The sequence below is a fragment of the Rhynchophorus ferrugineus genome, unplaced genomic scaffold (assembly GCF_030347505.1).
Source record: "Rhynchophorus ferrugineus isolate W39M unplaced genomic scaffold, kcgeb_rfMv2 rfM1, whole genome shotgun sequence".
Taxonomy (NCBI): Eukaryota; Metazoa; Arthropoda; class Insecta; order Coleoptera; family Curculionidae; genus Rhynchophorus; species Rhynchophorus ferrugineus.
Window position 1 is genome coordinate 95,125,234 of NW_027472580.1, and position 26,008 is coordinate 95,151,241.

The following is a 26,008-nucleotide window of genomic DNA, read 5'->3' on the forward strand; positions in this document are numbered from 1 at the left end:
TATTTAAATATAGTTTATTTTCAAGTTTATTAAGGAGTGATAGTCAAGTGTATAATATAAATGTTTAGGTTTACTTTTAAAGGTGGTAGGTATTTAGGTATTTTCACTAATATAACAGAAATATATATTTTAATTAAATTGTTTAATTGATTTTAAAAAATAGTGACTTATTATATTCAATTACTGGATATCTAAATACAAAACATAATTAAATAGATTATTGCTAATATTTGTAATGTTTAAAGTGGCATTTAATACATTGTTTTAATATATCAGTATTAGATGGCGCCAGTAATGTCTTTATTTTTTGATAAAATTGCCTAATTAATTTCAAAAACAGTAATGACCAGTTAGCGTAAACTTCTTGAATTAGATCTATAATTTGACTGAAAGGCAAAAAATATTTTTTTGAATAATTTATTTAAATTATCTGTGAACTTTTTGTAGTGACATTTAATAAAAAGTCATTGTTGAGTTTAAATAAGAGAAATTGAAAGATGACAATTCTTCGAATGTAAATTGAATCGTTTAAACAAGAGGAACATTACAAATAGCCTGTAACGAGTCGTTTTGTGTTAACGCGAGCGCTCTGCGAGATTTTGTGACTTAAATAAACTCCGAAGCATATATTCCCTTCCAGTTCTTTGGATAGCGTCTGCAGAGGTTCCTTGGATATCGTTCCGGTCTCCTGATCTATGCAAATCATCTGGCATCTGGTACATTTGCCTGAAAACTGGAGAGAAAATAAAAGTTATCGGGCCCGATGAGATTAAAAGGATTACTTTAAAGGGCACGTTGCCGAGATGGATCTCGTTCAGGGAATTTTCCACAAATGGCTTATCGAACTCAACAAGGAAATTCGCTCTAAAACGATTTATAAGCGATGAGAGGGGAAGATTACAATCGCTCGGTGTTTTATCTTTCAACCAACGGATGCTGGCGAGGTTTATGAGTAAATATTGGGCCTGATTGGCTAAGGAGAGGGCCGCTGATGTACCTGTGGATACAATAAAGTTTAATGTGATTAAATGATTAGGTTGGCAAGTAAGTGATTTCGTTTTATTTTCGCGTTTCGGCACCCATAGATGGCGTTGTTATTGTTTCGAAATGTTAGCTGATATTAGGTGTGTGAGAAAGATGTGATAGGTATGTATTTGTATTTGTCACTTATGGGCCTTTGTAATTATTAATTATCAATTTGGAAATATTTTTAAATGATTGTTCCTAACTATCCTAAATCCACTACCATATAAAATTGCATTGATTTTCCAAAATTCTCTGGATAGAAGGCCAGTGCTTTAAGTTTATTATATAGAAATGAATTTATTTCATATTAACTCAAAAATATTTTTTTGCGAGCTCATTTGTTAATTCCTAGATATTGCACCTTTTACAGCAACTAGTGATTACCCGAAATTCGACCACAATTTATAAAGTTAATCTTATTTCTTTAGTTTGAAGATAACTTAAAAATAATATGTTAAAATTACTAAAATCTGATTTGACAATATTTTTAATGTAAAATCAAAAATATATTTGATATTTAACATTAATTACAGTAACAAATGTCTGTCAATCAATCACTCATTAACTTTTTTTTAGATGGGCGTTTAATCAAATATAATTTCTATAATCTATTCAAAGTTTATTTGTATATGCGTCATCAAGATATTTAATGTATTGCCTGTCGCAATTTGTAAATTCGTTTTAGAATCAGACAATATTTTCCTTCTCATTTTATTCTAGTTAAAAAAAGACACAATGCTGTCTGATTAGTTGGATCACGTAAACGAATGAGCCTGTCAAAGTCATCTGGTTGTCAGACCTATGCAAAATTCTTGAAAGCAATAGTGACAAAAAGTTATAACTCTAACCTATAAACTATTGTGACTATATAATTAAATGTAGTTTTTTCGTGTACTACAACGTTAAAATAAATTAAATTTGATAACATTTTTGTTCAATTATTTTATTTAGATTAGAATTTTGTTGTATGTTAAAGCCAAACTGAACTAAAACTCAGAGTTGATGCGGCAACATTGCGATGCTTTGACGTCAGAAATTTCGATAACGTATATACAAACTTTCAATAGACTATATAAAGTGTTAATAATCAACAAAGTATTAATACATTTATCATGATTAAAAAAACAACAACTTCAGAGCATTAAATACAAATATGTATAGCCTATTCAAAGTTTTCTTGTATATACGTCCTCAAGATTTTTAATATATTACCTGCCTCAATTTGTAAATTCGTTTTAGAATCAGACAATATTATCCTTCTCATTTCATTCTAGTTAAAAAGAGACCCAATGTTGTCTGATTAGTTCGAATACGCAAACAAATGAACTTGTCAAAGTCGTCGGGTTGTCAGACGTATGCAACATTCTTGAAAGCAATAATGATAAGAGGTTATTATTCTAACCTATAAAGTATTGTGGTTGTATAATTAACTGTAGTTTTTAGATATACTATAATGTTAAAATAAATTATATCTGATAACATTTTTGTTTAATTACTTTATTTAGGTTAGAATTTTGTTGTACGTTAAAGTCATATTGAACTAAAACTCAGAGTCGATGCGGCAACATTGCGACGTTTTGATGTCACAAATTTAATTGACTAAGTATACTTGTTTTTTATTTACATTTATGTTATAATCATAAACATGGAATATAAAATCAAGTAAAATAATAGATAAGAGGTTCAAAGACTAAATTATAAAGCTACATATAATTATTTTATTGCATATATCACTATACGTTTTCATATTTATCAGCTGCTTAAAATATTTACCTAATCATTCATAATTTCTTCTATTTGTTCCATTTAGGCAAATTATGTAGTCAGTTTCACATTGTCTACATATATTCATTACTTCATTTATGTATTAATATGATTTTTATCCTTTAAACAATACAATAAATTGAATAAAAAAACAGACTTATTTGATAAAAAAATAATTTCTTTTCCTATATTTTTAAATAAAATTGCATCGTCCTTTACTTTTTTATTCCACTATTCAATCTTTAAAACAATAGTAGTTTAAAACAGTTTAAAGCAGTAGTAGTTTAAGTTATCATTTTATATAATCGAATATAGAAAAATGTATTGGCTAATTGGAAGAAAATCACAATTATCATTACATAATAAATTGCTATTATATAAGCAAATACTGAAACCTATATGGACACACGGAGTTCAATTATGGGGATGTTCTGCAAGGAGTAACATAAACAAAATACACATTTTTCAGTCCAAATGAGAGGTATTGTGGGCACACCCAAATACTACAGGACTGACTACCTATATCGAGGCCTTCAGATACCCACAGTTAGTCAAGAAATCAAGAGAATTGCAAGGGGACATGTGGAAGACTCCATCCTCATGAGAATATTGAAATATTGCAGCTTTTGGATACCGCTAGAATAGGATACAGACTCAAAAGAATCAAACCCTCTGATCTTGTGTAGTGTTGTGTAGTGAAGTGCATATAATAACATATGAACAGTGATATGCATAAATATTATTTCGCCAGAGACTGAGATAGGGCCGATGGGCACTCCTAGTTATATACCTAGATTTAAGTTAGCATAAAGACAAATTGTAGGTAAGTCGGAAACGACTAGTAACAATGTAATAATTAAATAAAAAAAGTGTAATATTCTGGATTCACCATTACAGACAGCTCATCTTTAATTTGCCTTCCTTGGTTTTCGTTAATGTACCGCTCTCTGCTTTGCCTTGTGTCCCACATCAGGATTAAAATCTCACCAACACATGAGAAAATAAAACATTCATTTTAACTATTGATGAACACATAAAATTCACATAATTGTCAAGTTATGGCATGATCAAGGTAAATACGAATTTATTTATAGAATATATAGATGTACTCGCAATAATTTGCTTTTTTGCCAACCCAAAGGTTAATCATTAAGCAACTTCTTACCTTACCTACCTTTTTGAGACGTCCTTCCTGTTATATCTTCACTGAAGTCGCACTGACGAAGCAGTCGCAGACCCGGTTTGTTCAAAGTTTCTGACAACCAGTCCGCTACCTCGTCTCCACAGTCGTAACCTCGAACTTTGGACCCGCAAATCTTGCTGTTGCAGAAGGAACCGTCCTTGATTTCGTCCTCCATTATTTCGAGCGGTAGAGATATTTGTCTGACACCTGTTGGAGTTGCTATAAAAGTATTGTCAACTGACGGGGTATAGCGACGGATTGTCACCTTTGAAGGTTAAAAGCATTCGGTTCTGTCTGAGTTTCAGGATCGGTCTGATCAAACACAACTGCTTGATTTGCTTCTGGGACATGCAAGCTCCCGCTGCGTTCACGATCATCCATCGCCTGTCGTATTTCAAGCCAGTCTCTGTTAACTCCCAGGAGGTCTGGGGGCTGTAGGAACCGCAGGATTTCACTGGGTATAAGAAAATGTTTCTTAATGATCCCGAGATGACCTAAAATAATGGTATTAAAGAACAGCTAGGTTAGTCTCGCTGAAACTCGAGAACGATGGAACGGATGAAATTGCGAGGAAAATAGTAAAAATAAGTATTTTGTTTTCCCGTACAAAGTGTCTGTTACTGGTATCAATCTGTCACTGACCTTTTTATAACTTTACCACTATTGATATATCGTACAAATGTAGATATTTTTTAATAGGAACACAAATGGCAACAAAATGAACCTGAAAATAAAAATATTAAAAAAAATATTACCCAAAGGCCGAAAAGTTAAATACTGGAAATTAAATACAAATCCATAAATAACTATTTGTAAAATTTAACAGGTGACAAGGAAACATATATAAAACGATTATGTCCACCCATAATAGACGTTGAAATTGGGCATGTAACAAATCATCTAGAAAAAACCCTCAAATCAAAGGGGAGTGATATTCAATATAATTTGTCGGACATGGAATGTGAAAATTCGACGATTCAGTTAGTCACGCCGAAAGAAATAATCAAAAATTATCACAGTTGATATTAATCCAAATAAGTCAACAGGCTATTACTTAGTAACAGGATAATAGCTACAACCACTAACAAGAAAAAGAATTACAAGATTCACCCATATGTCCCACAGAAAATATATAAAATGAAATAAAAGCCTATAGAATCACTGGTACTATCACTGCTAAAACCGATTATAGGGAGAAAAACCTATACATTAGTTTGGATTTGTTAACAAACATTTAACGATTGGCTAGGTGTATAATATAACAGATCTAATTGTAAAAGCCTATGAAGGTAATAACATATGTTCATAAATATTCTTAGATATAGCACAGGTTTCCGATAAGGTTTGGCATGGAGGCCTTGTTCATAAGATACTGAAAATATTACCAAAACGAAACAATGAATGAAGCAGGTGTACCACAAGGAAGTGTACTGGGACCAATGCTTTATCTACTCTACACTTGTGATATACTACAAATGGAAAATATCATGATGGTTACATTTGCTGATTATTGATGCTTTATCTACTCTACACTTGTGATATACTACAAATGGAAAATATCATGATGGTTACATTTGCTGATTATACTGCATGACCTGCGGTCGCCAACAATAACGAAGAAATCACACGAAAGTTACAACAGACAAGTAACAATATAAATAATCGGGCACAAACCTGGAAAACAAATATTAACGAAATTAAATCAATGTGTATGTACAGTTCACGTATAATCAGACCGATAACAATAACAATAGGCACCAATAACAATAAATAATATTATCATTCCATATAGCAACAACGAAAAGAAACATGTAAAAAGGGAACAGAAAGAACCAGTGACTATAGGAAAATGTATTGGATAATGGGAACAAAATCACAATTACTAGTACATAATAAATTGCTATTATACAAGCAAGTATTAAAATCTACATATTTTGCGACAAGTAATATAAATACAATACAAGTTTTTCGGAACAGTACATAAGTACCCAGAAGTATTGTAGGTGCACCCTGATACTAGAATACTGATTACTTACATCGATACTTTTAGATACTGTCACTCACTTTTTAGACTCCACTCAAGACAAAGACACTATACTCAATATCGAAGTATTACAACTCTTGAATAACACCAGACCAGAATACAGATTCAAAAGAATCAAACCATTCATTCTTGTGTAGTGTAGTGTAGTGTAGTGAAGTGCATTTGATAAAACAAAACAGCAGTATTAATACATAAGCATTAATATATCATAGACTAAGATAGGGTCGATGGGTCCTCCTAGATATATATCAAGATATAAGTTATCGTAAAGTCAAATAGTAGGTAAGTCAGCAACGATGTAATGTAATAAATAAATCACCAACAACAAAAGAAATAGTATTTGGAACCTTTACCGATAACTCAGTTATCATGGCGTATTTGTATCTCTGTCTAAGGCTGAGCAAAAAGTACAAATAGTGCTAAACAAGATCTAGAAATAGACTAGAGACTGGAAAATACAGCTTAATAACTCCAAATCTGTCCATGTTAAATAATAAAAATTATATCACTTGATGGATGGCCGATTCGTCAAGCAGAATCAGCCAAATATGTCGAAATATTTCTCGATGGTAAAGCGAACTGGAAAAATCAGGGCCGTTTAGAGTGAAATTGAAACAACTGTACTGGTTAATCGGAAAATATTCTCAATTAGACCTAATATCAAAGAGATTGGTTTATCAATCACTCATAAAGCTAATCTGGACCTATGAGTATCTATATCCATACGTAATCAACGAAGAGCTGTTCGATGACCTCGAAATCAAATAGATACACGAAGTGATTCAAGATTTCGCCTTAAAAATAAGGTTGCTAAATCACAGCAACGTGGAAGCAATCGAACCAAATCACACGAATTCGTTCAGTGTATTATTAAGCAACTTGTTGCCTTACTTACCTTTTCGAGACGTCGACGACGAAGATTGTACTAAGCATATCTAATGTAAAATGTAATTAACAAAAAATAAATAAATAAATTTTAAAAAATAGTGGCTATTTATGATAATACATATTCTGTAAATATATTTTATATTTGTTATTGTTTAGTTAAAGATTTAGAGTGCGCAAAAACTTTATCTGCAATTATTTATTATCAACAATGTCAAGGCGAAGGCAACTTGACTTAGATCGTCGAATTCAATCAAATATACAACTAGCTACCTTACGTAATAACTGCATTGATGACCAGCTAAAGGCAGAAAAAGGGTAATAGTCATATTGTTATGCCACAATTGCATTAAAGTGTGACTGGAAGCTTAAAAGCAGTGGATAGGCTTAGAATTCCTATCTACGATTCCTATTACTATTGTTATTGTCGGAGAAAATTTGTAAAATGATGTAGACAATACCAAGTTCACCGGGTCACCTAGTCTAGATATACGAACCCCATTCTCTGAAAAGATCCAACCCGGTCTGAAGTCGGTGCGAACACCTGAACGTCGTCGACCGGCGGAACAAGTGGCGATTTACTCGGCCCACTGGATAAAAGGTTAATACCGTGGAAAGCGTTTAACGTTGTTGTGGCACTCTATTTCATTTCGCCGGCGGGTTTGCCGAAGATGTTTTGCTTTACCTCCGAGTTTAACAAGTTTATCGATCCCGTCGTCCTTTTATACTAACGAATCTCGTGTTATTGAGCGGTTGGGTTCGGATCTTTCTTTTCGAATCAAACAAAATAACTGGGATTTAAGCTCATTCACCTGTTCATTTAGTTCTCATTCACTTGTTTGTTGCTTTACGCTGTTATTGAAACTATATATCTAAATACTGGATGTGTAAATAAGTTTTCAGGATTTTTTTTCAATTTATGTCTCAATTGGATTTATATTTTAATACATATTTTAATGTAGATTTTCACGAATTTTGCACGATATGACCAAAAGTTCAACAATGTTCAACAAAAAATGGTCAACTAATGTTAGGGTTCAATAAATTCATGCTTATTGGATAAATACACAGAGGTATTATGAAAAAGTGCCAAATATTAAGTGGGCTCTATCAAAACTTATAAATTGTAATTGTAATAATAAAAGGTGAATCATATCACTACAAATTGTGCAGAATATTTGATTTTAATGTTTAACATTTTCCATGCTATACAGTTAAAAATTAACTTCGAAATAGTTTGATACATATCAGTCCTTGAATACTAGTCTTCCTAGATAGATGAAGTGATCCTATCAAGAAAATTAAAAACTAACGAAATTAAATTTTGAATAAAAAATTATCTGCTTAATATTTCCTGAATTATCCCTGAGTTACCTAAAAAAATGCGGATACCATTAGGACCGATAAATAATTGTGTCGCGTACAAAATTCGAAAAATTGCCGGTTCTAATTTATATTACGCGATAAATAAAATTAATTGAATAATGTTTGGCTTGTAGGCTGTGGGGGCTCGGGCTTTATTCGGATAGTTCGCCGGTGCTGACCGTTCGTTTCGCGCCAGCTCGTATGATTCATTTGCATTAGCGACGTAAATATCACGCCGGGCAAAAATGGTTTTAGGGTAAATTCCGACGTAACGCAACTTTTCACGTGACCATGTTTTTTGGTCGTGATTTATGGTGGTTTTAGCAGGAGTTTATTGATTTGTGATGTGCGGGGTTGAGCCAACTGTTGGATTATTCTTGGTGATGTTATTAGAACTACAATTCTAAATATTGTATCTTGGAAGAAATTCGTAGCGTTTTTTAGTAAAATTTAATTCACCATTTTTTATACTTATTTAAATTGCATGTGCTCTATTGTTTTGGGCACAGTCACATGGCATAATAAATACTTACAATCAATTACCAATGCTTATCGCTACGTAACTAATGAAGAAATACACGATGACCTCGAAATCAAATGGATTTACGAAGTTATTCAAGATTTCGCCTTAAAACTTGTAATAAGGTTACTAAATCATAGCAAGGTGGAAGAAATACCGCTACTGCTGAACACACACGAAATCAGAATCAGATTGTAGTAAACCAAACAACATGGACTAGTATATTGTATGAGTGTATATATAACTCGTCGTGTTTGGCAACAGTACAATAGTAACAAATTCATTTTGAAAATTACGATTATACTAAGCATGTCCATTGTAAGATTTATTAAAAAAATATGGACAATGTTTCGTGGATAGAGCTATAATACTATCGCTAAGAACTTGGTTTTTGTTTAAAATACTGACTAAAGTACTTTTACAGGCTTTATTTCAAAATAGCTTAATTTTATTGATAGAGATCTGCTGATATTAGAAGAAGTTATGGTCATTAAATTGGAATACATTAAAAAGATAAGTTAATTGAAAGAAAATCCCAATTATTCGTACATAATAAGTTGCTGTTGTGTAAGCAAATTCTAATAGTAAGTTCTAATAGTAAGAGTAATCGAATCTTACCGAAAGTAATCTAAGAGGTATCGAAGATACACCCAGATACTATGGGATTAATTACCTATACCGATAGCTTCCTTAAGTCCAAAGTACAGCAACTCTTGGATAACGCTCCAGCAGGACGCAGATTTAAAAGCATCAAGCATAAATAAATTTGATCTAGTAGTGCAGTGAAGTATATTTAACAAAAAAACAGCACTGATAATATATAAACATTATTACCACAGAGACTAATTTATTGTAAAAACGAATGGTAGGTTATTTGTTGGTGTTATATGTTAGAGAAGTGCTAAAGTTATACGGTCTGTAGATAAGCATTAATAAACTAACATATATATTGAAATATATAAGGCATCTCAAAGTATTTTCGATGACATTGGAAGCTGAAGAAATTTCATTAATAATTGCTATCAATATTTTATATTCAACCTGGTCATATATGAACCTGACACGATCTGTTGGAATTGATGAAAGAGGTATATCTACAAAAAATGAAGAACCCCAGAATTCAATATAATTACAGTACAAAGAAAGATATTAGTTCAAATATACAGTTACATTTCCATTTCCCTAAATCAATCTTAATGTAATGAATAATAAATCAAAAGAAATCTCACCTGTTCGATTTCTGTATTTTCCTTGATGGCTCTTATTCCTCGACTGATGGTTGTTCCATGGTCCACGAAACACTTTCGTATCATCTCTAAGAACTTGTCAGCATCTTCGTAAGTCGACATGTAACCGAACGATACTCTGACAGAGCCCGTGGGATAGTCGTCGACCAGGTCGTGTTGATCTCCACATACATGTCCTGCCTAAAATGTTTTTTGGTTGACAATAATATTATATCGTAAGGATTTGTATGTAGTATTGTAATTCTATATTAATTAAATAACACGAACATTCAAGAGGTGTTTATATAATACATTTGGGTTACAATTTATGAGAAAACAAGGTAAGGGAGGAGTAAGGTAAGGATAAGTGAACAGGATTAAGTATATGATTGGAGTATGTTGTGCAAACGTATTACGATAATCTACACTGGTTATGTTTACTACTTGTTAATTAAAAAGTTTTGTTTTCGATTATTTGTTAATTTCTTATGTATGGTTGCGAAAATTTGTTGAAATTTATAAAAAAATAACAAAATACATTTTTTTAATTCGTAATCAAGGAAATTAATACATTAGAACGAAGCTCAGATGACTCAGATTAATTCCAATAAGTACCTATTTGTATACCATTTATTACTTACTTAATAATAATATTACTTAGTAATAATATAATAATTTAAAAAAAAATTAAGCGCGCTTGTACCGAACTATTTGACTGTACAGTATATCATTTGATTCCCTGTGGTGAACTATTTCTCATATAACTGTCGATGATTAATTAAACAATAAGCAAGTATACAATACCGATTTCAAAACCGGTTAATAGGAGGAAAAAGGAGATAAGAAAAATCCGAACCGCGATAATTCGCCCGGACACCTCCCCTCTCCCGCACCCCCGGCTAATAAATGCCAACCGATCCGAAATCCAATCGTTCAAAACGAAATAGAATTCCAAACTTCCAATTTGGAGAATCGGAAAAAATACGAAGTTGTGATTAAGGTCGTGTGGGGGGTAGCTGGTGAGGGTGAGGCGGGAGGTGGCGGCGGCGGTACGAATGGAGTCGGCGGAAGTTTTGTTGAGAGTAAGCGCAAAAGTTTTCTCCGTCACTCGAACCGACCCTCCCTCCCCCCGCCGGAGCGCCTCCTTTTTCTGACGGATAAAAAGGTGAAGTCGTCAGCGTTGGAGAGCGATGGCGGAGTGAAAGTTTTAATGATAATGGACCGACTGCGCGCCATGTATGGACGATTTTGGGGAAAAGTTGCGGAGGTTGAGGAGGGGGTTTTAGGGGAGCGGGACGGCCGAGAAACGGCAAAAGGAAAACACAAAAAGGAAGCGACGCTTCAATCAGCTTGAATTATAGATGGTGAAATGGGAAAAAGTTGGCCCGAGGTGACGGGACGAGATCTGGCCGTTGAGGCCGTCGTTCGTCTCCCCGGTAAAAAATTCAGCAGGAGTCGGCCGGCAGCGATCTGATATCGTTCCTTTGTGAGAGAGCACCGGGAAGGATCGGGTCTTAACAGGTTTACAAACGGGAATGATTATGTTCTCTTTGATACTGTTGCAAGGAATGGCAGTGATCGCTTTTACGATGTATAGGGTGGGGCAAGAGTCCTGCTAACATGTTGATTGCGTGCCATCTTGGTTATGTGATGTTTAACTCACTTTCGCTTTAACTATTATGTTGCGTAGACGTCCAAATTTTATTATGGATAAATATACGCCACAAGAACGAGCAGAAATAGTGTCTGAAGGCTGTCTGGTGAAAGAAGTCCATTTTCTTCTCAGTGGCCATGTCAATAAACAGATCAGTCGGTTTTGGGGAACAAAGAATCTTCAATTAATACATGAAACATCATTGTATCCACTAAAACAAATATGGTGTTCTATTCATGCTGGTAACATCATTGGTCCCTATTTTTTTTTGAAAGTGACCAAGGTGTTACTGTTACTGTTACTGCTGAACGGTACCAAGACATTATAAAATTTTCTTGTGCCTGAAATGGAAGAGAACGGCTAGAGGACCTGTGGTTTCAGCAAGATGGGGACACAACATATACAGCTTGTTCAAGAATTCGATTATTGAATGACGTTTTTCTACGAAGACTAATTTCGCGAAGTGCGAATGGAATCTCGAAAAGAAAAACAATATAATTTTGTATCCATCGAAAAGAAAGTGTCTATATACTTTGATGTTAATTTTATTCAAGGTTACATTTATGAAGAATATAAAAATGGTGAGAAGTTTTTTTAATATAAACATAATTTAATACAATTATTTCAGGGAAAATTGTTGGTTTAGAGTGTAACCATAGAAAAATTTTCTAATAATTCATTGCTTATATAATGTTCCTCACACTAGGAACAGGAATCCAACAAAAATATCCAATCAACAAGTGGTCGGCAAATGCTCTAATTATAGATTGGTTTGCAAAACACTAATTAAACGTTGAAGATATCATGTTAAAGTGTGAAGCATTTTAAATTATTACTTGGTTACCCTACTAAACCCGAATAAAGTCGAATGTAATCTACGACGTGACAAATCTGGTACGCTTACATCAAAGTGTTTCCTAACGTCGTCGACAGTGAGATTTAAAAATCTCTGACAGGCCCCTGGATTACAGAAACAGCCGGTCCTCAACTGGATCCCGTATAGATTGGCGATGTGGAGAACCTAAATTATCGTCGGATAACAATGAGATTTGATGCAAATTATTCATTGTTATGTCTTACCTCTGCGTACCCGACGAACCTTCGATCTGATCGACGCAAATTGAAATTCACTATGGCGCCCTGCACCTCGAAGTCCTGGAAATTGTTGTCGTGGTAGAGTACCGCCACTGGCGCGTTGTTGGAATGTCTCAGGGAAGCCAGACCGTCAAATACGTACTTGGCCAGGTTGAAGGTATGTCGGGAAATCAGATCCATACTCAAACCTAAACGTTTCAACGTATCCAGACCGTGTTTAATAGCCATAATTGACAGGAAGGGTAAAGTGCCATCCTCAAACCTAAAAATATGGGTTATAACCTTTACAATGTTCACTGCAACATTACTGCATCTATGAGAAAAATAATTTGCGTTTACATTGTGTCTAGTAGAAAAATATGGGCTTAAAATTAAGATATAACTGTAGAAACGTATATATATCATATATTATGTACGGGTGCAATGCTGATACTAAATTAAATACACTACAGAAAAAATATGAACGTTGTATATAAAAACATAGCGGCCCGCTCCGACTTTGCACGGGCATAAAATATATATGCCTATGTCACTCAATGAAAACATGATTAAAATCGATCCAGTATTTTTGGTTCATTCATTACTGCCCTTGGCCTGCACGCATTAAATTTGGAGTAAAACAATTCCTCTTCCCCTATACTTACTATGAAGATTTCCTGCTATCTTTGGAATATCTAAATTCATACAATTTTTATTACATTACACATTTTTAAACGCAAATTTTAAATTTGTAATATCTCCGAAAATATTTGTTTAATTTACATGCTGTAAGGAACTATATTGATCTATATTAATTGCACACTGTATTTAAGGTACTTAATTCGATAAGAATTAATGCCGTATTGCTTAAAATAGCTTCGTAAATAAGCCATTTTCTCACGTAAAAAGTAAACAATAAAAATGGTTAATGTGGGATATCCCTAAAAGATAAACATATACCATCGCGGACTTTTTTGTAGACCTTTTTATGGTGTACAATACTGTAGTACATTAATTTGATCTAACTCGTAGGGTTAGGCAGCGTTTTTGCTAATTGCTAAATAAGCCTAAAAAATTAGGTTAATTTACGACATCACGTTAGAAACCTCTAAAATTAGCAATGTTGCCTTAGTATATTATGCATGTATTATACATATAAACCTTCCTCTTGAATCACTCTATCTATTGAAAAAAACCGCATCAAAATCCGTTGCGTAGTTTTAAAGATTTAAGCGCACATAGGGATATAGGGACAGAAAAGGCGACTTTGTTTTATACTATGTAGTGATATTATCAACGTATATTTTATCACAATTTATTAAGTTAATGATGTTTCTCTTATAATATAGTAAAGGGAGTAATTTAAAAATGATATGTTGTTAAAACTTGTTTACACAGTATTTTCATTATAAGGTATTTGTGTATAAATGTATTTGATGTATAACAACAATTAAAATAATAAATATCTGTATATTAAAAAATAAGCATCTCAGCAACTAACACTCACTAAGATTTTTTAAATTACATTTAATTAAATCTAATTTCCATTAAGTTCCAGTTATCAACAAAGAATTGAAGTTTAAATTACTGAACTACTGAACATTATAACAAAGTATCATAAGAAATGGGGGGGGTATATGAATAAGACAATTTTGAAATTGATATTTGAACAAACAAAAAAGAACCCATCTAGCAAGTAAAGGGCATGGTATAGCTCGAAATACAAGAATCCACATGATTATATTTCTTGAATACATCCGTATGTACAAATAAATGCGTGATAAATTATATTTCTTTTCTATCAGTAAATAAACTCTGGCGAACATCTGCGTAACTTCAGAAATATATACGCACGCATTTTTGTGTAATTTAATGTTAATTTGTCATAACCAATAAAGCCACCATATTATTATAGCTTCTTAAATCCATCTAACTAGCACTTTAGTTTTGAATCAGACACCATCTTATAACATAATATAATGCATCGTAGAACACGATTTATGTAAAATTAAATTTTTTATATATCGTTTCAAATCATCATTCTTCTCTTTCTTTAATTCTAACACAGTAAACGCAGATTATTTTTTTTATAGAATTAATAGTTAACATTAAAATTATTCAGATACTATACTTTATTAATTAATAAACTTTGTATATATGCCACGACTTCATATTATTTTTAACACGCCCTGTAGTTTAAGGATCATTAATTTATGAATTATAGCATTTTGAGTGAAGCAACTTTTGTTATTGTGAAAAAAATGGATAAAAAGGAATTTCGCGTGTTGATAAAATATTGCTTTTGAAGGAAAAAATTACAGTTGAAGTAAAAACTTGGCTTGATGCCGAATGTCCGGATACTGCTCCAGGAAAATCAACCATCAAGGATTAGTATGCTAAGTTCAGACGTGGTGAAATGGGTATCGAAGACGGTGAACGCAGTGGACGCCCAAAAGAGGTTGTTACCGACGAAAATATTAAAGAAATCTACAAAATGATTTTGAATGACCATAAATTGAAATTGAACGAAATAGCAGACACTCTAAATATATCAACTGAAGGTGTAGATTATATCATTCACGAATATTTGGGTATGAGAAAGCTCTGTGCAAAGTGGGTACCGCGCGAGCTCACTTTTGACCAAAAACAACGACGAGTTGATGATTCGGAGTAGCGTTTGAAGTTGATAAAGCGTAATTAACCCTAGTTTTTGTATCGATATGTGGCAATGGATGAAACATGGTTCCATTATTTCACTCCGAAGTCCAATCGCTCTCTAACTCGCTCCAATGCGTGGGAAAACGCAACAGTCGGCTGGCATGGTTATGGCGTCTGTATTTTGGGATGCGCATGGATAATTTTCATTGACAACCTTGAAAAAGGAAGGACCATCCACAACGACTATTACATAGCGTTATTGGACCGTGTGAAGGACGAAATCGCCGAAAAACGGCCACATTTGAAAAAAAAGAAAGTGCTGCTTCACCAAGACAATGCACCGTGTCACAAGTCAGTAAAAACGATGGCAAAAATTCATGAATTAGGCTTCAAATTCTCCGAATGCTCACTGGGAAGAACTTTTTGAATGAAGAGGTGATCGACGAAAATGCAAAAAACTAATTTTACCAAAAGAATGTGTTTTACTATGGTAAGCGGGGGACTTTTCAATTGATCTGTTATAACTTAATAAAACTCAGATTAGGCGGCATGGTTAGAGCAGTGGTTAAGACGACAGGATGGTCCTCCTGCTGCTGCGGTAGTCGCGGATTCCAATCCCAGCAGAACATGGTTGTATTTTATGTTTGTGATTATAATTGTAAATGTCTTTATAGACAACAGTGGAAAATTCGACAAGGAATAACCGTCTCTGTCACGTCAGTAACCAGGCTGGCTAAGACCGGACGGGATGGTCTTTAATTTTGTCACGGTCTAGTCGGTAGGCCTATTGCCGAGGTCCATGGTTCGAAGCCCACGTTAAACATTAGGTCCTGTCCAGATAAATCCTCTTTGATAAAAAGGAGAAACTAAAGTATAACAAAAATAAAACGCGGATTACTTTTCCACGTACCTACTAATATTATGTTACGTACAAATTAAGGGAAAACGGCACTTTAATAATACGAACGACGTCAAGAGCTGTAAAAAACCCAAAACCAAACCTTTCGGCCTCGACAAAGTTGTTAAAAATAAAAGGCTGTAAACTGTGTTTTTTGTTAACGGCTGCGAGCAGAATTATTTTTATGGTAAATAAAAGTACGAAATCCGTGTTTCTTTGACGAATGCCGGAATTGCGAGATACCGCCGGCCGAATTACGATACGAAATGAGTTAAAAGACGACGACAGCAAATAACAGACAGTATATATACATAAAAGAAAACAGAACGGACTCTGAGTAAAATTCTTCATTAGATGGATCTTGCGATATCAACATTATTTGAGAAACTCCTGTTAAAAGGTATTCAACTATTTATAGAAATACCAGATGTCTAGTTTGGATTTCGAAATCACCATTCGACAATAGACCAGGTGCACAGAGTAACAGCAGTTGTTGAAAAGGCATTCGAAGAAAATAAATACTTAATTTATAAAATGAGCAAATTACTACCGCAGAATTACTGTATTTTATAGAAATACCAGATATCCAGTTTGGAATTCGAAATCACCATTCGACAATAGACCAGGTGCACAAAGTAACAGCAGTTGTTGAAAAGCCATTCGAAGAAAATAAATACTTAATCTATAAAATGAGCAAATTACTACCGCAGAATTACTGTCTAGCAGTCGACAGTAATTCTGAATCACATCTTTTAGAACGTAAATTTAAAGTCTAACGTGAAGAGGCATTCTCAATACTTAAACCTATTTCAGCTGGAGTTCCACAAGGTAGTACATTGGGACTAGTTCTGTATCTGGTGACGGAGTTATCATCTCAAAAGATATATCTCTGCCTAAGGCTGCAGAAAACGTATAAGTAGCAGTCAACGACATTTAGAAATGGACTAGAGATAAGAAAATACAGCTAAATTTATCCTAATCTGTCCTCGTTAATTTTGCGTTGCTGCGAAATGACACTTTATAATTATATCACTATCTGGATGCCCGATTTCTCAACCAGAATCAGCTACATACCTCGGCATACATCTAGATGGTACATTAAATACGAAACATCATAAACCTTTTTATATATTTACAATATTGTTTTAACTACTACCAACTGATGAATTTGAAGTCGGTGCCGAGCTCAAACAATACAAAAATAATAATATAATCTGTTGCTCGTACCGACACCAAACTGTTCAGTTGGTGGTAGATAAAATAGTAGTCAGTTTAGGGAGGTATTAAGCTAAATTGTGTGTATATAGTAGAATATAAATACGTGTAGTAGATATGTTAATTAAGGTTCCTGTTTATTTTTATTTAGTTATTACAACGATTATTATGTACATATTTTATTTTAAAATATTTTTTTTGTGTGTGTGAAAAATCTAATTTTTTATTTTTTAGCGATTTATTTTTTGAATCTGTTCAATTTTTTTAAAAATATTCGACGTTCTCTATGACGTGCATTGGCTGTTTTATTGGAAGGACTATAATAAGCATTTTGAGTCTGCCTTCATACTCATATATCATCGAAACAACGACTGATAATCAAATAGTACAAAAACAAAATAATTAATAATGGATGGAAACCGTCATGGAAATTTGAACCTTATCGACGGAGTAGCGGGCCGCAGTTTAATACCACAAAGCCACTGTGCATTTGCCAACTAACAAACAGAATATGAAATCAACATTCGAAACGGGATTTTTAAACGTATTTTGGGCCGCGAGTTTTTTCAGCGCGCTCAGATCTCCACCTGGTTAGTGGAAATTGGCAAAAATTAGAATCGCAAAATAAACACGACGATACATTTATTAGTTTATTTTGGCAAAAATGTGCATGATGATTTGTTTATGTTTTTTTTTGTTGATATGATTTATAACGGATATACCGTTAAGAGATTTCATTCTAAATCGGGAAATTAATTATCAATTTCCATGATGAAGATATTCTGATCTAGCATTTTGAAATATTGCTTATTACTATGCTGATATAATATATAGTCTATTCAAAGTTTTTTTAGTAATGCGTCATGGATATTTGTGACGTCGAAACATTGCAATGTTGCCGTATCTACTCTGAGTTTTATGTCAGTTTGGCTTTGACATACAACAAAGTTCTAATATAAATAAAATAACTGAACAAAAATGTTATCAAATATAATTTATTTTAACATTATGGTACATCTGAAAATTACTTCTGCTCTTTTCTGAAGCACATTTACAACAAAATTATTTAATGGATACTGTTTTATATATTTGTGAAGTAACATCTTCTTGCAATACTAATTCCAAGTATATCCTTGCTTCCTTTCTGTCCAAGTTTTGCGGAAAGGACATTACCTCTACTTTTATTAGTTAGAAACGTTCAGTAATGTTATGGCTGATTTAACTCAATTCATAACTTCCTCAATTGTGTAAAACCTTGGTGACTTGCAACAACTATCACAACAAAAATTGCATCATTCCCACCCTTACCATAAAATTTGATTAGTGCAAGCTTGAAAAGAAAATGGGATTTTTTTACCTTTTTTATAGAAAACTAAAAAAACTAAATCTTTAGTGACATATGCAACATTAAAGATTGTTACACAGTTCAAAAGACAACCTTTCGGGACGCTATATTTGTATAGTTGGTCCGTGTTTTCCATTTATAATATGTCTGTGTTCTATCTATCTGTAATAGGAAAATGACTCGTTTTTATATATAGCTCCAACCAGGCGTGGCCACAACTTCCTATACATTGAAAGAAGACATTGTCCACTCTTTTTTACTGAAAAGTGATACAAAGGTTTTGGAGACATGGTTGGCATTAATTGATACCTGATTTTACTTGTTGCTAATTTTACTTTATTGCAATAAATCACAAGCAATAGAAATAAATATACGATGTGAAATCTAAAACATTTGCTTTCAATTACAGAATTATTCAAGAGTGGACGGAAAATAACAATACTCTGGAACCACTGCATTATCTGTTTTAAATATTCTTGAAATATTGTTGACATTGCTAGTACGATAAGTTAAAGAAAATGGCAAAACATCGGGTATATATTAGACCCCAGCAAGGCAGTTTAGCAAGATAAGATAAGAAAAATCATAACCTATATATTTACAAGAAATCTTATGTAATATGCTAATAGTTTTGCCATTATCTTTCTTTATTTTTGTTATTGTTTAAAAGAGAAGATTGCTAAAGTGTAGAATGAAATGTTTATGTCATTGTTGATTGTGCAAACATTGTGTAAATCTATTTTAGGAATAAATATAATACATAAAATTAGTGTAAAGTTAAATATTTAGCTTTATTTGAGTACTCATGATAATGTGAGTGATATGGATAATGAATAAAAGCAACATGGGAGTCATGATGATGGGAGAGCTAGAAGTAGCCTCGTAGAAAAAATAAATGAAATTTCCACATGGAGATAGGGAAAATACAATGCACATAAAACACTTAAACTATTATGTGGTAAAAAGTCTCCTTTAACATCTATAAATTAAGAGCTAACTCTATATAGATAATTCTATCCCTTTATATACAGCCAAAGAAATACTGACACCTACCTTTCAGTAAAACTAGGCCTCGGTATCATGACATTTTCCGATGACAAGGCCATGAGTACTGTACCACCTCCTAAATATCGCTTCTGGAGCATTTCCTCACTATCCTTCCTCACCAACAAAGCGCCCAATCCCGTGGGATACCCGAAGATCTTATAAAAAGAAATGGCAACGAAATCTGGTTGGATTTCATGCAAGTTCAGATCGTTTGTAGCCGCAAAACAGGCGGCATCTAGCAGGACGAACCATTTGTGGTTTTTATTGATCAATCGGTTGAGATTATTCCGTTTTATAGATTCAATCCAGTCAAGGGGATACTTAGTTCCTAAAATAGAGGGATCCGGTTTTTGTATTGTGTTATTTGACGAATATAAGAACCTGCGAAGTTGCTCTCTGCTGGATAAACGAATAAACTATTTCCTGAGGTTTTGTCTTCGTTGTATTTGATGGAGTTTTCAGTTAGAAATCGTTCAGCTTCGTGTATCTTTACCTCTCTGGAGTCTCGGATTATTTGCCTCATTCCCAACACCGACGTGTGATTATCCTCGAGGAAACACAGCATACCACCGTCAAAATCGAATGTTTCCGCGACTAGTTTCAAGGCTTGCGTGGCGCCGGACGTAAAAACAAGCGAATATTCATCGGGAGACACGTGGAGCAGGTTCAGGATCCTGAAAAAATCAAATCCTGCAGTAGGCCGATGGGAAATTCGATTTCCAACTTTTACTGGTATCGAACGATATCCACGGCGTCTTGTGCCGACTGGCTGGTGGTATTGCGAGCGTGCGGATTACCATAAATATTCGAGGACAAGTCGGAAAATACGTTATCCAGTTGGGTCTCGGAATACAGAGTGGCTCCGGCGTGATCCAGGTAATATACATCTAAAAGAGATGAAAAATTGACGAGAACGTAATAAATAAATCACAAATGTTAAATAGAAATTGATTTAAAAATTAATAAGTCATTTATATGGTACATAGGGAACACAAAATTTAAACATAACCCATCCTGATGGGATGTTAAATAGCTAATTAAAATGTATTGCAAAATTGATAAGTTAATGCTACAGAGTGATGCTAATATTGATTTAAATTGATTTAAAATTTAAAATTCTACATAATCTTTTATTAATTTATTAATTTTATTAAAATTAATTGCCGTTTGTTAGACTTACTAAAATTCGAGAATGTCTAAACCGATTTGGTTGATTTTAGTTCTTAAATATTTGTGGAAGTCCTGAGAAGGTTTATAGGTTGAGAAAATATGGAACAATTACTAGGAAAATAGTAAAAATAAAAATTATATTTTAATTATAATTATATTTATACTCTACGCCTGTGATATAACACAAATGGAGAATATTACAATGGCTACATTTGCTCATGATACTGCGATTATGGCTGTTGGAGACAACAGTGAAGAAGCCACACGAAAATTACAACAGGCAAGTGACAACATTAATAATTGGACACAAGCATTGAAAACAAAAATTAACGAAAGTAAACCTGTACATGTTCAGTTCACCTACAATCAGACCGTACAAGTACCAATCACATTAAATAATACTATCATTCCGTATAGGAATTAATCTTGATGCAAAACTTCGCTGGAAGGAACATATAAAGAAGAAAAGAAAAGAACTGGAATTGAAATGTAGAAAAATGTACTGGCTAATTGGAAGAAAATCACAATTATCAGTACATAATAAATTGCTATTATATAAGCTAATACTGAAACCTATATGGACATACGAAGTTCAATTATGGAGATGAAAAAAGTAACATAAACAAAATATTCATTTTTCAGATCAAAGTCCCGAGAGGTATTGCGGGCGCACCCAAATACTATAGGATTGATTACCTACATCACCTTCAGTACCTTGATTGATACCTTCAGATACCCACAGTCAGCCAAGAAATCAAGAGAATTGCAAGGGGGCATGAGGAAAGACTCCATTCTTATGAGAATACTGAAGTATTGCAACTTTTGGATACCACCAGAACAGTACACAGACTCAAAAGAATTAAACCATCTGATTTTGTATAGTGTTGTGCATATAATAAAAAATACAGCGGTGACTTGTATAAACATTATTTCACCAGAGACTGAGATAGGGCCGATGGGTCCTCCTAGTTATATACCTAGATTTACGTTATTATTAAGACAAATTGTAGGTTAGTCGGAAACGACTAATAACAATGTAACAATTAAATAATAAAAAAATATAATAAACATTGGAGAAGAATACTTTACCACGATTTATATTCTATGCAAATATAGGTATTTCTTGATACATCGATTTTATAAAGTGAGAATCAAGTGAAAAATAGTAACATATATGTCAAATATGACATAAATATATGCTAATGGTATTTTAGAATCGCATTCTAATTATGGACGTAAGTAAATATTTACCAGTAATAAAGTTGAAATATATAGTTTGTAAATGTGTTTTACACTTGTTGTTATTTTGTCATAAAATAGTGTGCAAGCTAACAACAGGCTAATCTAACTGTTAAATTTTATAGTTTTGATATTTCTCTACATAAAACTAGAGTTTTCCGTCTAGTTTTATTGAGTTATTTGGAATACTCGGAATTGTGTTTTCGAAGTTTATTTTCAGAAAGAAGAGATCTATTGCCGAGCCCCATGAAACACTGCTGGGCTTATTAAACACTGAGCGATAACTCAGTTCAAAATTTCAAAGAATGTTCAGGTAGTTTAGGAGTAAATTAATTAACAAGAATAAGAAGAAAGCAAACTAACAAATTGAACAAAATGTTATTGTAAAAAGGACTAGTAATAGGTAGTTCATCAACATCGTTCTTTTAACAGAATATGACCATGTCATCAAGAAAAGCTGTGGAAAAAAGCAAAAGATATTGATTAATATATAATGTAGTACTTTCTCCCAAAAAATGACTTTTTAAAGTACCAATACATTTACTCCTAATTTCATGATTTTTTTCTGTTGTTAAAGAATGAATTTGAAACCAGGTATTGTGCTAATAGTAAACCAGTAAATACTATGAATAATTTTAATAAAGAACAACTTTATAATTAAAATTAATTAACCAAATATAAGTAACTTGCATAATAAATGAGTTTGCGATTTAAATAAGCATTTATGACGGTCAAAATGTTGCTGAAATGATTGAAACAGATTTATGTTTTGTTTAGAAAAATGAAATCTGCAGGTTCTAAATTTTAAGTTACATTTACACATATAAAAACACAATGTTTAAAAATACCGTTAATGTTATTAGATACAATTTATGGAACTCTATGAAAATATCATTTCTTAGCTAAGATTGGGATTATGAGCTTCTTTTCTGCAGAATTTTTCTGTCATCAGATTTTATCACATTCTTCTGATTATAGAATAATATTTCTAACAGAATATGTGATAATTACACATAAATCATTGCCAATATTCTCTGGTAATGGAAATCACTTTTCTTCATATTTAAGATTTTATATTTACGGTTGTTTTGTATTCGGGTTTTCTTCATCTGAATCTGTTTTATGTTTCTTATTCAATTTTTTTTTTTTCCTTTATTGTGAATTATTTAAAAATATATATTTGGATTAATTTACAAAATAAGAAGCTATGAATATAAAACAAGAACTTATACTCCAACAATTCATTCTAACATTTTCTGAGGAAATACAGTTGACGCTCGACTACGTGAACAATCAATAATGAAAACATTGTGTTAATGTAAACAGAGGACTCTATGAGAAGCTGTTTTAAATTTGCATGTGGTCTGGAATATTCTTATTCAAGAAAATATTTAAAAATGTTGGAACATTCTCTTTTGTACCAATGATGAAGACTATTTTCCCAGAAGTGTAAATAAGGAATGGTTGCCATCGAATGTATGTATATTTAACATTGCTTGAATGTTGTTTGTATTTTTATTTCAGCTGATATTAATTCATGAAATGAAGATAAGTAGATGAAGGTTAATCAGGAGGAAGATATAGAGAGTGAGGACGATGATGTCTTTCCCATCGATGTTAGAAATCTAGTGACAGGCTTTAAATTATACTACATTTAGATTATTTAATTATATATCGCTCATATCTATATTTTATTCATAATAATATAGTCATAATAGTAAACTTAATAAACAATTAAGACATTTTTTATGCTTGTTTAAGGCTTGTTGGAATACGTATCCAGCTGATAGGCAACACAATATTCAACCACAGCTTTCTTCGTTAATGAACTGGAATCGCGCAGATTCCAACGCCAGATTTGATTGTTTTGTCATGACATACCGTTCAAACGCCGAAATTCCTGCGCTATCTTCTGTTTTTGCCTCGCACTGTATACTTCCACTTTAGATTCGTGATTCTGATCCATTATCGAGCCTTCGCGCTGAATTTTCGAAAAGAAGCCGTCATTAAAAAATCGAACGCCACTTACAGATAACCGGTAAAAATCTCGATACGTTTCGACGACGCTCGGGGAACATTGACCGTGACTGTGAGTACTATCAATGGGATGCAACAGTTCGTGATAAACGTTTATTAACGATGTTATTGTAAAGTTGATGTTGCGATAAGGAGTGTTTGTTTTTAGGTTGACTGGATCTTTCGAAATGCGTAATTGCGTAAAAATTAAGCCGCAATCAAGCCGTTCAAATCCTCATATTTAATGATTAGCAATTACATCACAATATTTACCAATTAGATATATTTTTATCGAGTTTCATTGATATTGCGTTTTTAAATCAACGTATCGTATTATTAACTTGATGGTTAATGTTCGTATAAAGATGTTGTTTGGCCGGCTTGGTTGGCGCAGTGGTAAAGGCGACAGGACGGTCCTCCTACTTTTGCGATAGTCGCGAGTTCGAACCCTGTTGTAAATTTATGTTTGTGATTGCTCTTAGGCCATAGTGCAAAATTCGATAAGGGAAATGATCCCAGTCACGCCAGTAACCTGGCTGGGTAAGACCGGATGTCTTCTGGGATGATTTCTAAGATGGTCACTCGCCAGTCGGTAGGCTTAATGCCGAGGACCGTGGTTCGGAGTCCACGTTAAACTGTAGGTCCAGTCTAAATAAAACCTCGTTGGTAGTAATTTACCTACCATAGTAAAACACATCTCTTGGCAATTTTTTTTATTCAACATAATTCCCTTCAAGGGTGATATTACATGATTACATGATAGATATTTTAATGTACACACATCTTTTTATTTTTTGTTAATTAATATTACGTATTAAATTCATTTCTGATCTTACATATCACTACATAGTATAAAACAAAGTCGCCTTTTCTGTCCCTATATCCCTATGTGCGCTTAAATCTTTAAAACTACGCAACGGATTTTGATGCGGTTTTTTTCAATAGATAGAGTGATTCAAGAGGAAGGTTTATATGTATAATACGTGCATAATATACTAAGGCAACATTGCTAATTTTAGAGGTTTCTAACGTGATGTCGTAAATTAACCTATTTTTTTAGGCTTATTTAGCAATTAGCAAAAACGCTGCCTAACCCTACGAGTTAGATCAAATTAATGTACTACAGTATTGTACACCATAAAAAGGTCTACAAAAAAGTCCGCGATGGTATATGTTTATCTTTTAGGGATAACCCACATTAACCATTTTTATTGTTTACTTTTTACGTGAGAAAATGGCTTATTTACGAAGCTATTTTAAGCAATACGGCATTAATCCTTATCGAATTAAGTACCTTAAATACAGTGTGCAATTAATATAGATCAATATGGTTCCTTACAGCATGTAAATTAAACAAATATTTTCGGAGATATTACAAATTAAAAATTTGCGTTTAAAAATGTGTAATGTAATAAAAATTGTATGAATTTAGATATTCCAAAGATAGCAGGAAATCTTCATAGTAAGTATAGGGGAAGAGGAATTGTTTTACTCCAAATTTAATGCGTGCAGGCCAAGGGCAGTAATGAATGAACCAAAAATACTGGATCGATTTTAATCATGTTTTCATTGAGTGACATAGGCATATATATTTTATACCCGTGCAAAGTCGGAGCGGGCCGCTATGTTTTTATATACAACGTTCATATTTTTTCTGTAGTGTATTTAATTTAGTATCA

At 33.1% G+C, this 26,008-nt stretch overlaps 1 protein-coding gene across 7 annotated transcripts; it reads right to left on the reverse strand.

Moving 5' to 3' along the window:
• mal (molybdenum cofactor sulfurase) lies at window positions 1–24,480 on the reverse strand. Of its 7 annotated transcripts, none has more exons than XR_013004921.1 (11): window positions 24,195–24,480; window positions 20,635–20,791; window positions 20,286–20,578; window positions 19,911–20,232; window positions 12,748–13,024; window positions 12,572–12,688; window positions 10,017–10,214; window positions 4,239–4,467; window positions 3,961–4,180; window positions 783–997; window positions 1–733 (listed from the first exon to the last, which is right to left on the reverse strand). XR_013004921.1 is itself a non-coding variant. In XM_076398873.1 (11 exons), exons 1-11 carry the CDS (start codon window positions 24,277–24,279, stop codon window positions 545–547), a joined length of 2,298 nt encoding a protein of 765 aa, XP_076254988.1. In that variant the 5' UTR covers window positions 24,280–24,480; the 3' UTR covers window positions 1–544. The 7 variants fall into 7 exon arrangements, 4 of the variants coding, with proteins under 4 accessions (XP_076254988.1, XP_076254981.1, XP_076254997.1 ...); XR_013004920.1 differs by having other exon boundaries at window positions 3,961–4,192; XM_076398873.1 differs by having other exon boundaries at window positions 3,965–4,180.
• Between the last annotated feature and the right edge of the window lie 1,528 nt (window positions 24,481–26,008).